General features: G+C 34.6%; 1 protein-coding gene across 5 annotated transcripts in view; it reads right to left on the reverse strand.

Annotated features, from left to right (window-relative positions):
- ZNF280C (zinc finger protein 280C) overlaps nt 1–15,055 on the reverse strand; it is a 64,470-nt gene that overhangs the window by 28,358 nt on the left and 21,057 nt on the right. For all 5 annotated transcript variants that reach the window (XM_032260191.1, XM_032260188.1, XM_032260190.1 and 2 more), the window contains 6 exons: nt 12,966–13,031; nt 12,729–12,865; nt 8,957–9,068; nt 5,824–5,994; nt 5,568–5,674; nt 202–425 (listed from right to left, as the gene is read on the reverse strand). In XM_032260191.1, the coding sequence (XP_032116082.1) occupies nt 202–425; nt 5,568–5,674; nt 5,824–5,994; nt 8,957–9,068; nt 12,729–12,865; nt 12,966–13,031 (817 nt within the window). The remainder of the gene's footprint in view (nt 1–201; nt 426–5,567; nt 5,675–5,823; nt 5,995–8,956; nt 9,069–12,728; nt 12,866–12,965; nt 13,032–15,055) is intronic.

Consider the following 15,055-nt stretch of genomic DNA (forward strand, 5'->3'; position numbering starts at 1 on the left):
CAATACAACTAGGTGGATCTTGGAGTCAAACTCTTAAAATACAAGAAGGGACAAAAGCTTTTCAACATGATAATCTGCCTCTGTTCTTGGTAGAAAGTATTAGACTTACTTAACAAAGATGGCACAGCAAAGTAAAGATACTATATTCTTATCTGTCATATCCCAACTTTCAAACAGAAATAAAAATAAGCATTTACATACCTAATATTATTTTTAAGAACTTTCGAGCAACTGAAGCATTTAAAGGTTGTGTAAGTCTTTGGCTCTTTCTCAGTGACTCCTTCATGCCTTCCGTAATAAAACTCATTGACTAACATGATCAACTTTCCTGTCTCTGGATCAATTTCATTTTTGTCTTCAGCATATGGACGTTCTGATTTAATGATTGCTCCCAAAAATTTAGTTATCATGTTTGGACAACAATGCTGAAAGAGGAAAAAAATATGAGCCTTGTCTATATCTCTTTTAAGATTAGATACCTAAAAAATGATTGTGTTTACATCTAAGGTCCGATGATATAAAACTATGCTTGGCAATATATCTGGAAAGATATTCACCAAAATTTTGGCTTCCATCTTTATATATTCTAAAAAATTCAAACAATAAACACCTACTATCTTAATAAAGGATTAACTTCAAAAACAAATTGAAAACCTTAAGATCAGGGATGTTTTTATATCTATCTAATACATTTTCTTGCAATTTTTCTTTTTAGATGTAAATATTTAATAATAATTTGTTTCATGGCCAAAAATCACCCATTTCATATCTGTGTCAAGATGCAGCTTATATGCTTATACACTGTTGGTAGGAACGTAAATTAGTTCAGCCCCTGTGGAAATAGTTTGGTGATTTCTCAAAGAACTAAAAATGAAACTACTATTTGACCCAGCAATCTCATTACTGGGTATCTACCCAAAGGAAAATAAATCATTCTACCAAAAAGACACCTACACTTGTATGTTCACTGCAGCACTATTAATAACATCAAATACATGGTATCAACCTAGGTAACCATCAACAGTGGACTGGATAAAGAAAATGTGGTACACATACACTATGGAATACTACACAGCCATAAAAAGGAGTGAAATAATGTCTTTTGCAGCAACATGGATGCAGCTGGAGGCCATTATTCTAAATGAATTAACCCGGAAACAGACAACCAAATATCCTATGTTCTCACTTACAAGTGGGAGCTAAATAAATATTGGGTACACACATAAAGATGGAATGACAATGAGGTCTCCAAAAGTGGGGAGGGAGTGAGGAGGGCAGCAGCTGAAAAAATTCCTATTGTGTACTATGTTCACTGTCTGGGTGACAGGATCAGTAGAAGTCCAAATCTCAGCATCATGCAATCAATATACCCTTGTAATGAACTTGCACATATACCCACAAATCTACAATAATGAAAAAAAATACCTTAAAAGGTAGTTTTACATGCTTAATTTATGTATAACCTTGATTATCAAATAACACAGGAATATTTAAGTGGGGCCTGGATGGAACTAGACTTTGAGCACAGCTAACTTGTCATTCTCCAGATTTAACATGCTAGAAAATGTGTGGGGCACAAAAAAGAAGCATCAGTTACATTTTGAATATCTCAACATATTCTATCTAGAATGCTTAAATATCTGAAGGGGAAATCTACCTCATGAATGAAATCAAGACATCATATAAACTGATCCTAACGTGGAATACTTTCATACATAAGCCTTTTTTATCCAATGAGATAAAATTTATTTATTGTATATACTTCACAGTTGTAGACTTTCTCTGGAAGAATTCTCCAAGAATAACTGGAGAAAAAATAGGAGAAAGTATATCTGAGAAAGGGTTAAAATTCAAAATACATGAGAAACTCCTACAACTCAATAGCAAAAAACCAAATAAACTCATTTAAAAATGGGCACAGGACTCGAATAGACAAAAGACACACGAGTAGCCAACAGGGATGTGCAAAGGTGCTCAACATCACTAACCATTAGGGAAATGCAGACCAAAACTACAATGAGCTATCACCTCATACCTATTAGAACAGCTATACCAAAAAGACAAAAGATAAGTGTTGGTGAGAATGTGGGAAAATGGGAACACTTTTACACTGTTGGTGGGAATGTTATTGGTGCAGTCACTATGGAAAACATGGGAGGTTTCTCAAAAAGTCAAAAATAGAACTATTGTATGATTCAGTAATCCTACTTCTGTGTATACACTCAAAGGAATTGAAATCAAAATCCCAAGACATCTGTACTCCCATGTTGATTGCAGCATTATTCATAATAGCCAAGACATGAAAGCAGTCTAAATGTCTATTAATGTACAAATGGATTAGAAGGATGTGGTGTGTGTTGGTGTGTGTGTACAGACACACACACACACACACACACACACACACACACACGGAATATTATTCAGCCGTAAAACAGAAGGAAATCCTATCATTTGTACCAACATGGATGGATTTGGAAAACACACAAGGAAAACAAGCCAGTCACAGAAAGACAAATATTACATAATTTCTGTTATATGAGGAATCTAAAATAGTCAAACTCATAGATGTAGAGAGTAGAATTGTGACTGCCAGTGCTAGAGGGAGGGAAAAATGGGAAGGTATTAGTCAAAAGGTACGTAGGTTTAGTTATTCAAGATAAGTCCTAGAGATCTACTATATAGAATAGTGCATAGAGTTAACAATACTGTATTACACACTTAAACAATTTGCTAGAAAGTGTAGATTTTTCTATTGTGTTCGTATCACAAAAAGGTAATAATAATAAAGAGGGCAGCAGGGAACTTTTGGAGGTGATGGCTATGTTTATGACACAAACTGTGATGGTTTCATGGATGTATACTTAGCTGCAAACTCATTGAGTTGTATGCATTAAATAAATACAGATTTTTACAGGTCAATCATACCTCAATAAAGTGTTTTTTTTTTTTTTTTTTTTTAAAGACTACATACTAAAGCAAGTTAGAGTGGAAAACAAAAGAAAAAACTTTCCTAAAATCACAAACTGAAAGACTTTAAAAAAAAGGACAAAGAAAGCATAACAAAACATTGTGACAAAACCAAGACCAATTAAGCCTATCAGACCAATAAAATTTCTCCTACCAATGAATATAAAGTGTTTAACTCAACTTCTAAAAGAAAATAAGTTTTCATATAGGATTATGAAAGAAAAAACAACTCTGGTGAAAGAAAGGAAGATGATTTGGGAGGGTTGAAAATAAAAGGATAAGCAAAGAATGTAACAGGCAGATGGAAACAAGAAAGCAAGGGTTGTGAGCCTGATATCAAACAAAAAGCACTAAACAGACAAAAAGGACAGTATAAAAATGCTAAAGGGTGCGCTCACAATGTGAGTGAATATATCTGTGTCTTAAAGAGCAACATCACGAACCAGAATTGGAAGATATCAAGGGAATTAGTGGTAATGTGAGGCTTGGGATTCCCCTTTCCCAAACACACTCAAGGAGGTGGAAATGGCGAAAGATCTAATACAGGTTTGCCTCAGAGTAAAGAAATTTGTATTTGGAATTTAAGAGCTCCTTTTTTAATCCCACTTTTTTGTAAAATGCTGAATTTTAATAAAAATCTGTCAATCTTTGAAATAGTGAACAATTCCTTTTCCTAAGTTGCTTCTTTGCTTTGTACTCTTCTCATCACTTCTTTCCCACATATAATCAACACTGACTTTTTTCTTGCCTCCTTTGCCTCTTCCTGTCATTTACAGGGCATGTATTCAGGGCATGCAAGTAGAATACAGACTATCTTTATAAACACATAATACTGTAGTATCTACTAACATATTTTAAGTAGAGTGTTACCTTAATCACATACACAATTGGTACTGTGAAAATTACCTAAAACCTAATTTCAAGAACTTCCTATGTTAATATAAAGCTAGAATTCACTTATAACAACATAAACTATATTATGGATTGAGTTAAAACTATAATTTCAAACGAAATGCTCCATCACTAAGAGCTTATTTCTGAGCACTGAAAATTAAAATGTAAGGACTAACGTTTTCATAGAGTAATGTGACATGCATATATCACCATGGGGAAAAAATAAGGTAAACAAAAGGAGCTTTTACTTTACACAAAAGATTAAGCACCTAATAAAACACCTGCTTTACAAGAAGTATGAAGAACGGCATAATTTAGACAGTAAAATATTCCGATTTATACATTATTTTCATTTAAAATTAAAATGCAGGCTGGTTGCAGTGGCTCACACCTATAATCCCAGCACTCTGGGATGCTGAGGCCAGTGGATCACTTGAGGCCAGGAGTTCGAGACCAGCCTGGCCAACATGGCAAAACCCCATCTCCACTAAAAATACAAAAAATGGGCCAGGCATGGTGGCACCACGTGTAATCCCAGCTACTCGGGAGGCTGACGCAAGAGAATCGCTTGAACTGGAGAGGCAAAGGTTGCAGGGAGCCAAGATTGTGCCAATGCACTCCAGCCTGGGCAACAGAGCAAGAGTCTGTTTCAAATAAATAAATAAATTAATTAAAATGCGATATGCATACACTGTAGTGCATATTAACTTAATTTAAAAATTTAAATTGATACATGTTTATACATGTTTATGGGGTACATGTGATATTTTCTTAAGTGCACAGAATATATAATGATCAAATCAGAGTGTCTGAGGTATCCATCACCTCGAGTATTTATCATGTCTCTGCATTGGCAACATTTTAAGTGTTCTCTCCTAGCTATTTTGTACTCTACTCTGCGCCATACGTTAGAACTTATTCATTTTGCCGGGCGCGGTGGCTCAAGCCTGTAATCCCAGCACTTTGGGAGGCCGAGACGGGTGGATCACAAGGTCAAGAGATCGAGACCATCCTGGTCAACATGGTGAAACCCCGTCTCTACTAAAAATACTAAAAATTAGCTGGGCGTGGTGGTGCGTGCCTGTAATCCCAGCTACTCAGGAGGCTGAGGCAGGAGAATTGCCTGAACCCAGGGGGCGGAGGTTGCGGTGAGCCGAGATCGCGCCATTGCACTCCAGCCTGGGTAACATGAGTGAAACTCCGCCTCAAAAAAAAAAAAAAAAAACAAAAAAACAAAAAAAAAAAACAAAAAAAACAAAAAAACAACTTATTCATTTTATCTGTTTATTTGTACCTAATAACCAACCTCTCTTCACGTTCCCCTACCCTTCCACACACACCCTTCCCAGCCTCTGGCAACTATCTGTTCTACTCTCTACCTCTATGAGACCAACTTTTTAGCTCTCACATATGAGCGACAACATGTGATATTTGTCTTTCTATGCTTGGCTTATTTCACTTAACATAATCGCCTCCAGTTCTATCCATAACAAACTTAATTTAAAAAATTTCATCATTGGAAAGGATTTTAAAATCTTTTATTAAAAAACCATTGTGAATATCAATTTTAAGTTACATGGAAATCAATATGAGAAGGTTTCTTATCTAAGTATCTAGATAAACCAGCATTTGCTGTATATCAATTTTTAATATTTTCAAGAATCTATAAACACTTTTTAAAAACTGAATTCTGAAAACAGTTTTACCTTCATGTGGTATTTCAAGGGATCCAAAAGATTGAACTGAACATTGCACTTTGGACAAGCTCTTAGGTAATGTGCTTCAGCATCATATGGAGATGAGGTATTTGTGCCTAAAATAAATTAAGGTCTTTTAAGATTCAAATTCATCTTTTTAAAACCTTAAACGACCAATAATAATGGTTTTAAAATTCATTACAATTTCTAAAACACATGTGTAAGTTATACAATTTTTTATTTACATGCCAGATTTCATACTTGCCTTTTGCTAGCCTAACGTGGGAGGATGTCACTGGACGAGAGTCAGTTAAAGGCAATGAAGTGGAAGGATTTATTTCAGGAACATCTTCACTGGTCTTTGGTTTTTTTGGAGTAACACTGTTTACTTTAGAAGTAGAAGGACGTTTTAATACATATGAAGTATTTTTCATCCCTACAAAGATTTAAATATTGAGAAAGATATTTGTAAATGTTTCAGTATGGAATATTGCTTATGTAAAACTGCTACTAAAATGGCCTTATATTTTAAATTGAGCAAAAATACTTTGGAACTAAAGGTAATGTAATTTAATTAGCATATCATACAAATGACAAAGAACGATTAAAATTTATATGCGGAAGTAGAAAGAAATTACACAAACAGCTAACTACTATGAACTACATATCTTTACTTCACAAAATAAGCTTTATATAAAGAAAATTCTAAAAACGCTTTCAACTAAAGAAAACATAAACAGGTATCATGAAAAAAGTTAGAACAAAAAATTCCAAGCAAAATAAAAGAAATAAAAGTTATAGCCCAGAGAATACTCTGAGTTAGGTTTCTATACATCAACTTATATTTAGATGCAGGTTTCTATACATCAACTTATATTTAGATGCTTAAATGCATTTGAGTTTGTAAAATATTTAAAAAATTTTTCTAAACATTAAGAGAAACACTTTTAAATGTTTTTTTTAAAAAACTTAAGATGTGTAATGGAAAATTCGAATTGGTTCTTTTTCTACCTAACAACCTAACAGGTGGTTCAGATTAAATTATCTTGTTTATTCCCTATATACAACTAATCTTGAATGATAATACCTCACTCATTCATGTGAAAAGGTTTAAAGTTAGTATAATGACTTTCAAAGTATGTTCCCCTAAGTCCAATGGGTCTTAGAAAATATAATGGGCATGTCAGATAAAGAAACTCTCCTTTTACATCTTATTAGCTTTCTGCATAAATTTTGTTTGAATAAGAACTCTCTTTAGCAGTGAAATTCTGAGTTTGAGAACCACCATCTTAAAGACCAAAGGATTATGTAATTCAGGGCATTTCCATAACAATGGGGTATTTAGGCTATAACCAGACCCAGCACAAGTGATTTTTGAAAATAATATACAGTTGTACTTTGTGATAAGGGTTCTAAAACGGCACATCGTGTTTTAAAAGCTCACAACTGTACAACAGGAGAAGCAGTAGAGTAGATATATGCCAGGAAAATAAGAGTATTACATTAGTGGGTTCCTCTGTTAAATCTGTGTTTCATTCTTTGAGATAAAATAGAAGTAATTTTTTCTTTAAACACAAATGATTTTTTCCATCCTCAAAGAACATGACTACCGTCAGCTATACTGAAGGCACCTAACAGTAATTTTTGTGTCATCACTTTAACATTTTTCTGAGACGCTTAGGTTACTTAAGGAACCAATGAGTGCGCTAGTACTCTGGACTAGGTAACTGATTATATAACCAGCTGGATAATAAAAATAGACTGTTTTAATATATACTTACGTTAAGCATGATAAATCTAAGTTAAATAAAATCAACCTGAGCTCAATAGTTTTAAATTCTGACCCTTTAGCTTATTTAATTCTGTTGTGTTTTGCTCATGCTGTTCCCTACCTTGACTATTGTCTGTGCTGATAAAAACCCTATTTTCATTCTTGAAAATTAAGTTCAAATCCAACTTTCCCTAAGAACTTTCCATGATCATCTTAGACAGAAGTCCATTAATCATGCTTCTGAACATACAGCACATATTACCATTCATGATTATCATTCTAACAACTGTTTATTGTCAAGTCCTTTAAAACTGATAATGCGTTTTTCACTTTTCACTTATCTTATTTGGGCCTCAAAAAAGCCCTGAGATAAACAGAGCAAGAATTAAAATTTAATATCCAATGGCTCATTTCAGGTCTGGAGAATAAATGCTTTATGTGAGTAAAATGAAAATATCTATTTTAATAATGTGACAAAATTGAGATATCAAGAGGTTAGATGACTTGATAAAGGCCACAGAAATGTCTAGAATAAAGGCTTAAACCTGTATCTTCCCAATCAACTACAACCCTATTTACTACTCAGGACAAAGTTCCACTCTCTTCTGTATTAATCTTAGAGAGGAGGAGTCACTGTCTTTACCCTTTAGAAGTTTCAAGAATTCACACTTTTTTTTATGAATAAAGATCATGTGCCTTGCAAAACCCGAGTTAAAACAACTATTTTATCTCTCTGTTTATTTTGGTTCTTGGCTATTTTACTAACTAGATAAGTGACACTTAGAAAGGTGAATATCAAATCAAGTAATATCAAAATGGGAAAATATTTTTGGCACTCCTATTACTATAATTCTTTTGTTTTGGTCTGGTAAAGGTTATATACTAATTTATGAGTAAATAATTAAATATTGAAAAAATCATTGTGCCCCTCTTTCCCTTCAGTGAAATATATCAAACTAGCTAATACAAAGAACAGTAATTGCTTTGATTATAGGAAATTTTCAACAATACAAAATTCCTTTACTGGCAATACTAACCTATTTTAGGTTAATAAAGAACTTTAAGGTAGACATCAAAGAACTGTAACACTTCAACTAGAAAATTTCCACTATTACTTCAATGTATATTTGCTGAATACTTACCATGTAGAAATCACTATTTCTTTATTCTTTCATTTTATAATACTACTCTATAATCATATTTAACTATCGTATCTACATCATTTATTTGAATAGAAAGACATTAGGCTATTGAGAATAAACTATAACCATGCACCTTTTCTCATACTAAGTGTCTTCCAAATAATTAATACTTGTTTTCAGAGTATTTAAAGCATCAGGGGTCTTCCTTGACTCACAGAAATTATATTTTTTCAGTCTATGGCTGGTTCCAAGTGAGAAAGAGTGAAAAGAATATGTGCTAGCCAACTTAACAGAAAGATATAAAATATTCTATTACTAAATACAATTTTATGTGAAAGGCATTCAGGAATCATTAGCTCTATTCCATGTTATAATATATGAAAAACTTAACATGAAGGTATAGGCTTTAAAACAGAAATTTAATTCTATATGTATATTCACCAAGTCTCTTTTTATAATTTTTATGAAACAGTGCTAAACCAAACCTTCTCTAAAAATTGCTGGTATGTCTTGGGATGGTGGAAGTGATTCCTGGGTCGAGTCAAACAGTAAGACTGAAGAATTATCCGATTCAACTTGTGAATTCTTTGTAAAATCCTGTAAAAAGTTATAATTATTTTGTTTCATAAACTTATACAGAGGTAAATTTAAAGGTATGTCAATGCTATAAAGAACCTTAATAACCCAATTACTAATATGGTATGAAACACAAAGGTAATTATTAGCTTCTGCCAAAATTAGCATCTACTGGGTGAAGGATATATGGGAATTATGCATTATTTTTCTAATTTTTCTGTAAATCTAAAACTAGTTTGAAATAAAACACTAAAATTTAAAAATAATATTATTGGCAAAGTAGAGGTTATATTTTGAATCAACTTTTCTGCAAGGAAATTTTAGCAGTATCTATCAAGGGCTTTAAAATGTTCATATTCTTTGGTCCAATTATTCCAGTTACTCTAAGAATCTATGCTAAAGAAATGAAATGTTTAATGATGATTTATAATAGCAAAAACTGAAAACCTATATGCCTAATAAATGACTAAATGATACTATCATATAACATTTTTTGAGAAATATCCAATGACAAAGTACAATGTTCTGTGAAAAATGAGGAACAGACATGAAATATGTATTAATATGGTCCTGATTGATATACTCTAATGTCACCCTAACCATATAAAAAAACAAAAATCAAAATACAGTATGTATTCTTCCCTGTCTCTTTTCTAACCTGCCCCTCCTTACGTATTACTTTTATAATGAGGATATAAAGATTTTGCTTGCTTGTTTTGTGCTTACAATTTGAGATGATTAGGTTTTAGACTACGATTTAATTGTAACCAAGCACAATCTTACCACAAAGTAAATATTTTCTCTAAATATTTGCCCTTAAAAGTGGAAAATATCCATTTGCAATATCCAAAAATACTTAACAGAAGTTCCTCTGAATAAAGGTAGCACTTCCTCTGAATAAAGATAGCACTTTCAACCTTTTCTGAGGTGACGTCTCTGATAAATTAAGTACCACAATTTCAGAAAGCAGACACGTTATTCAACAAATAACCTGTTAAATAATTCTCCAGTTGGGAATTTCTTATGTCTCATAAAATAGTTCAGAAAGATAACAACTATAACAGTAAGGTAGACTAGGCAATAGGCTGAGATTCAGAAGACCTGTCCATTTATTTAACTATGTAACCTTGAGCAAGTTACTTCTGAGCTTCAAGTTATTTACCTTTCCAACTGAAGTAACAGCCACCAATAATTACGTATTTAAAACGTACTTGCCTCTTTCACAGTACGTGTATTATATTAAGCAGTTGTCATAACAGTACTAATAAAGACCTAATATTATCTCACATTTTATACATGGGTAAACTAAAATTTCTTGTAGTTAAGGTTTCCAGTACAACCCAGCCTGTTACTGATGATAGAGCTGGAATCAGAACTAAGGTCTGCCTGATTACAAAGCCTGTGTCCTTAAGCTATATCAAACAGACTTTAAAAGAGACAATAATACTCTCCTTCTCTGCCTGAAAGAGTTGAGATAGAGAGAATGGAATAGATTTAAATTTTTAAATAAAATTTCCTTATGTAGGCTTCTCAATTCATTCGAGAATATTTGTCCATCATTTTGAACCCTGGTTGCACATTACAATCACCTGGAGTTTTACAATGTCAACACAGTGAAAAGTGCAAATGTTTATGACAGTAGTTTTAACCTCACAGACCCCTGAAAGAGACTTAGGGAATCTTAAGGGTCTGTGGACTACACCACTACTCTAAGGCAGTGCTTCCATTTAAAAAGTACATACTTAATGGGGCTGTGTGCAGTGGCTCACGCCTGTAATCCCAACACTTTGGGAGGCTGAGGCGGAGGACAGCTTGGGGTCAGGAGTTTAAAACATAGTGAGATCCCCCCATCTTTAAAAAATTTAAAAGCCAAATTTGCTGGACATCTGATGGTGTGTGCCTGTAGTCCCAGCTACTTGGGAAGTTGACGTGGAAGGATCGTTTGAGCCCAGGAGTTGGAGGTTGCAGTGAGCTATGATCATGCTACTGCATTCCAGACTGGGTGACAGAGCAAAAGCCTGTCTCTAAATAAGTAAATAAAAGTATATGCTTAAATGTATAAATGGATGTGTGTATACGTATATTTTTAAAACTCTGGGTTAACCTGGATTGAAATCCCAGATCCATCATTTACCAGCTGTGTATCCTTGAGTGAACCATTTATCCTCTCTGAGCCTCAGTTTCCTCAACTATAAAATGGGAACAATAATAATGCCTACCTCGGCCAGGCGCAGTGGCTTGCGCCTATAATCCTGCACTTTGGGAGGCCAAGGCAGGTGGATCACTTGAAGTCAGGAGTTCGAGATCAGCCTGGCCACCATGCCGAAACCCTGTCTCTACTAAAAATACAAAAATTACCTGGGTGTGGTGGTACATGCCTGTAATCCCAGCTACTCGGGTGGCTAAGGTAGGACAATCACTTGAACCTGGGAGGCAGAGGTTGTAGTGAGCTGAGATTGTGCCACTGCACTCCCGCCTGGGGAGACAGAGCAAGCAAGATTCCGTCTCCAAAAAAAAAAAAAAAAGGTGCTTACCTCATAAAGGTCTCATAAGAATTAAACACGATTAACTTATATCTAGCATTTAGCACAACGACGTGTACATAATAACAGCCCAGTAAATGTTAAGTATTACCATTATCTATTACTTTTACTGGAAGTTTTTAAAGCTAACCTATGAAAGTATGTTTTCAGAATAAGCAGCAATAATGACTTCAGAGCACTCTTTCCAATTTAAGAACACCTGTTTCAGTTTATTAACTTAAAAATGTTCACTACTGATCATACTTTTTTTAATTTTTGTTTTTTGAGACAGAGTCTCACTCTTGTCACTCAGGCTGGAGTGCAGTGGTGCGATCTTGGCTAACTGTAACCTCTGCCACCCAGGTTCAAGCGATTCTCCTGCCTCAGCATCCCAAGTAGCTGGGACTCCAGGTGCATGCCACCATGCCTGGCTAATTTTTTTGTATTTTTAGTAGAGAGAGAGTTTTACCATGTTGGCCAGACTGGTCTTGAACTACCGTGCTCAAGCAATCCACCTGCCTCAGCCTCCCAAAGTCCTGGGATTACTGGAGTAAGCCACTATGTCCAGCCTGATCATACTTTTTAACTCATATTTACATAGTACAGTTTTCAATATTGTATCTATTTAAGCATATTAGCTAGTTTATTAATACATTAGATAATTCCTGCAGTTACTATTTTGGGTTTTGGTTGAGCTATATCATAAAGGTGGGGATTATTTTTCTACTGAAATGGTAACTAACTATGATAGTTCACAATTTTGGGGTTTGTGTTGGCTTTTGTTTTTTTTTTTTCTTGAATCAGGATCTCACCCTGTCACCCAGGCTGGAATGCAGTGGTAGGATCTTGGCTCACTGCAGCCCTGACCTCCAGGGCTCAAGCAATCCTCCCATCTCAGCCTCCTGAGTAGCTGGGACTACAGGTAGTACAACACTATGCCCAGCTTATTTTTTGTATTTTTGTAGAGATGTGGTCTTGCCATGTTGCCCAGGCTGGTCTCGAACTCCTGGGTTCAAGTGATCTGCCTGCCCTGGCCTCCCAAAGTGCCAACAATAACAGGCGTGAGCCACTGTGCCTGGCTGATAGATCACAATTTTAACTCAGTAATATAACAGCCAATGTGTCCCTGAGTTAATTGTTTAATTTTATAAACACTTACAGGTTTAGACTCATTCTCAACAGTAACAGAGCTTTGTGAAGATTCAGATTCAGGATGAAATCTAGGCAAGGCTGCCACTGCATTTGATGATGGGTCTCTGTAGCGTTGACTTGCAGTCCTGAATATTTCAGGAATACCTGTATTTTAAAATTATACAATATATTGAATATATTTCTATACAACCAATTATGTCAAAATATTTCACTTTAAAATTGAAATACTATAGTAATACTGTACCTGGACTGACTGGCTCACTCTTTATTCTTTTGGAAGATGAGCTGGAGTGGCCTCTGTTCAAAATATCTATAAAATTATATTTAAAGTTTGTTATGTGAATGAAATATATACTAATAGAAAAATCCCTCCAAAATATCTCTTTATATAACCTATAATTGAAGTATATTTCTTTCCATTAATGATGACAGGGTGTGTACAGATTCAGATCCCCGTGACTTGAAATCGAACCCTTCCCCAACACTGTGCCACGTTCACACCTCTAAAAATCTGGAAGTTTCATGATGGGAGGGCTGACTGGATTATCTTTATCTTTTTGCACCATTACACTTGAGTTCTGAATAGGAAATTAACAGAGACTACAGACTAAATTGAACCTGGAGTTCCAGAGTAGCTGATTAATTAATGTAAGGGGTTTCAAATCTATTACCACATCAGAAGTCAGTTTGAGCCTCACAAAACCCTCTGGATCAGTTTAAGATTGCACACCCATGTAACCATATGAAACTCCGTAACTTCTAGGTTACTGAGGAGTCAAATTGAAATTTGGAAGAATAGTGATTTGCCTAAAATTGCTTAACAGGAAGAGGTACAAAGCATTAACAAACCCATAAAACCTCAACATTTTTCCTTTTTTCTCTCCTAGTAGAAAAGAACCAGATCCCATAAAACATTTCTATTAAGTGAAGGGTCACACAAAAGTAGAGTTGTTTTCTGATCACAGACATGCAGTAGTCTATGAGTAAACACTACAAAAGTCTTCTAGAAGAAAAATCTCCTCAAACAACTTGATAATGTTTTAATTCAGAAATTCAAGATAAGTATTACTCAATCCACTCACTAAGAGTTATTTCTACCTTTTGGTGGTTATAGTCTACTAAACACAAGTTTTTTCTCCTCCTCCTCTGCCTTCATGGTAGTTCTACATAAACATTTAGATGATATTCCATATGCTAAAATATTTTATGGCTTATACATAAAACATCAATAAAATCACTTAAATTTTGAGTTATCAATATAGAAAAATTCTAGTGGGGTCAATACCCTTTTTGATACAATCTCTTAAAACTAATACATGTTGTTTTGGTTGAGTGCTGTTAACAGTCATCTATAATCAATATAAATCCAACTTGAATCTTAATTGTCATGTTTCAATAAAATGGTTTGAGTAATAATTTTGAAATGTATTATTTCAGCATAAAAATTGCCACAGTGACTAGAAATAACAGAATATCCTATTCTACTATCAACAATAAATATGCCAAATGTATTTAGTTCATTTAATAACTTAAGTGGCTCTCCCCTTAGAACCTCCCAATTTACCACAGGAAATGATATTGAGAATTCAATTGGCTAAATTATTCTGCCTCTGATAAAACTGAGTAGAAATGCTATTCCAAGTTTAGAGTCAACAGAAGAACTAGGCTTTCAGAAAATGTAAAACTCATCTCTGAACCACACTATTAGTCACTGCCATGCTAAGTAAGAAAACTGGTAATGCTGGCTACATTCCTTGACTTCTCCAGGCCTAAAACAAGTAAACAAAATGAAAAAGGATCTGCTTCCTCTACTCTCCTGAAATTCAGTTATGCTGGTTTTCCCTTGCCCTTTATACACTTTTGAGGACTTTTTTTTTTTTTTTTTTTTTTTTTTTGGAGAAATCTTGGTCTGCCACCCAGGCTGGAATGCAGTGGCGTGATCTTGGCTCACTGCAACCTCTGCCTCCAGGTTCAGGCAATTCTCGTGCCTCAGCCTCCTGAGTAGCTGGGACTACAGGCCCGCACCACCACGCCTGGTTAATTTTTTTATCTTTAGGAGTTTCACCATATTGGCCAGGCTGGTCTCAAACTCCTGGCCTCAAGTGATCCGCCCACTTTGGCCTCCCAAAGTGCTAGAATTACAAGAAGACATTTTAATAAGCATTACCAATATCTTCACTTTAACAGTATTATAATGCCAAGTCTAATTAGTATAACAGAAATCTAACGATCCACAAAGGTACTACTGGACATGTTTTGCTAGAAAGCCATAAAGATTTAAATGTGCTGACTGCCTGCATTGTCCAAGTATAGTGTTGGACCCTCCCTCCCTCA

This window comes from Sapajus apella, unplaced genomic scaffold, assembly GCF_009761245.1.
Source record: "Sapajus apella isolate SASKATOON/1434 unplaced genomic scaffold, GSC_monkey_1.0 scaffold115, whole genome shotgun sequence".
Classification (NCBI taxonomy): domain Eukaryota; kingdom Metazoa; phylum Chordata; class Mammalia; order Primates; family Cebidae; genus Sapajus; species Sapajus apella.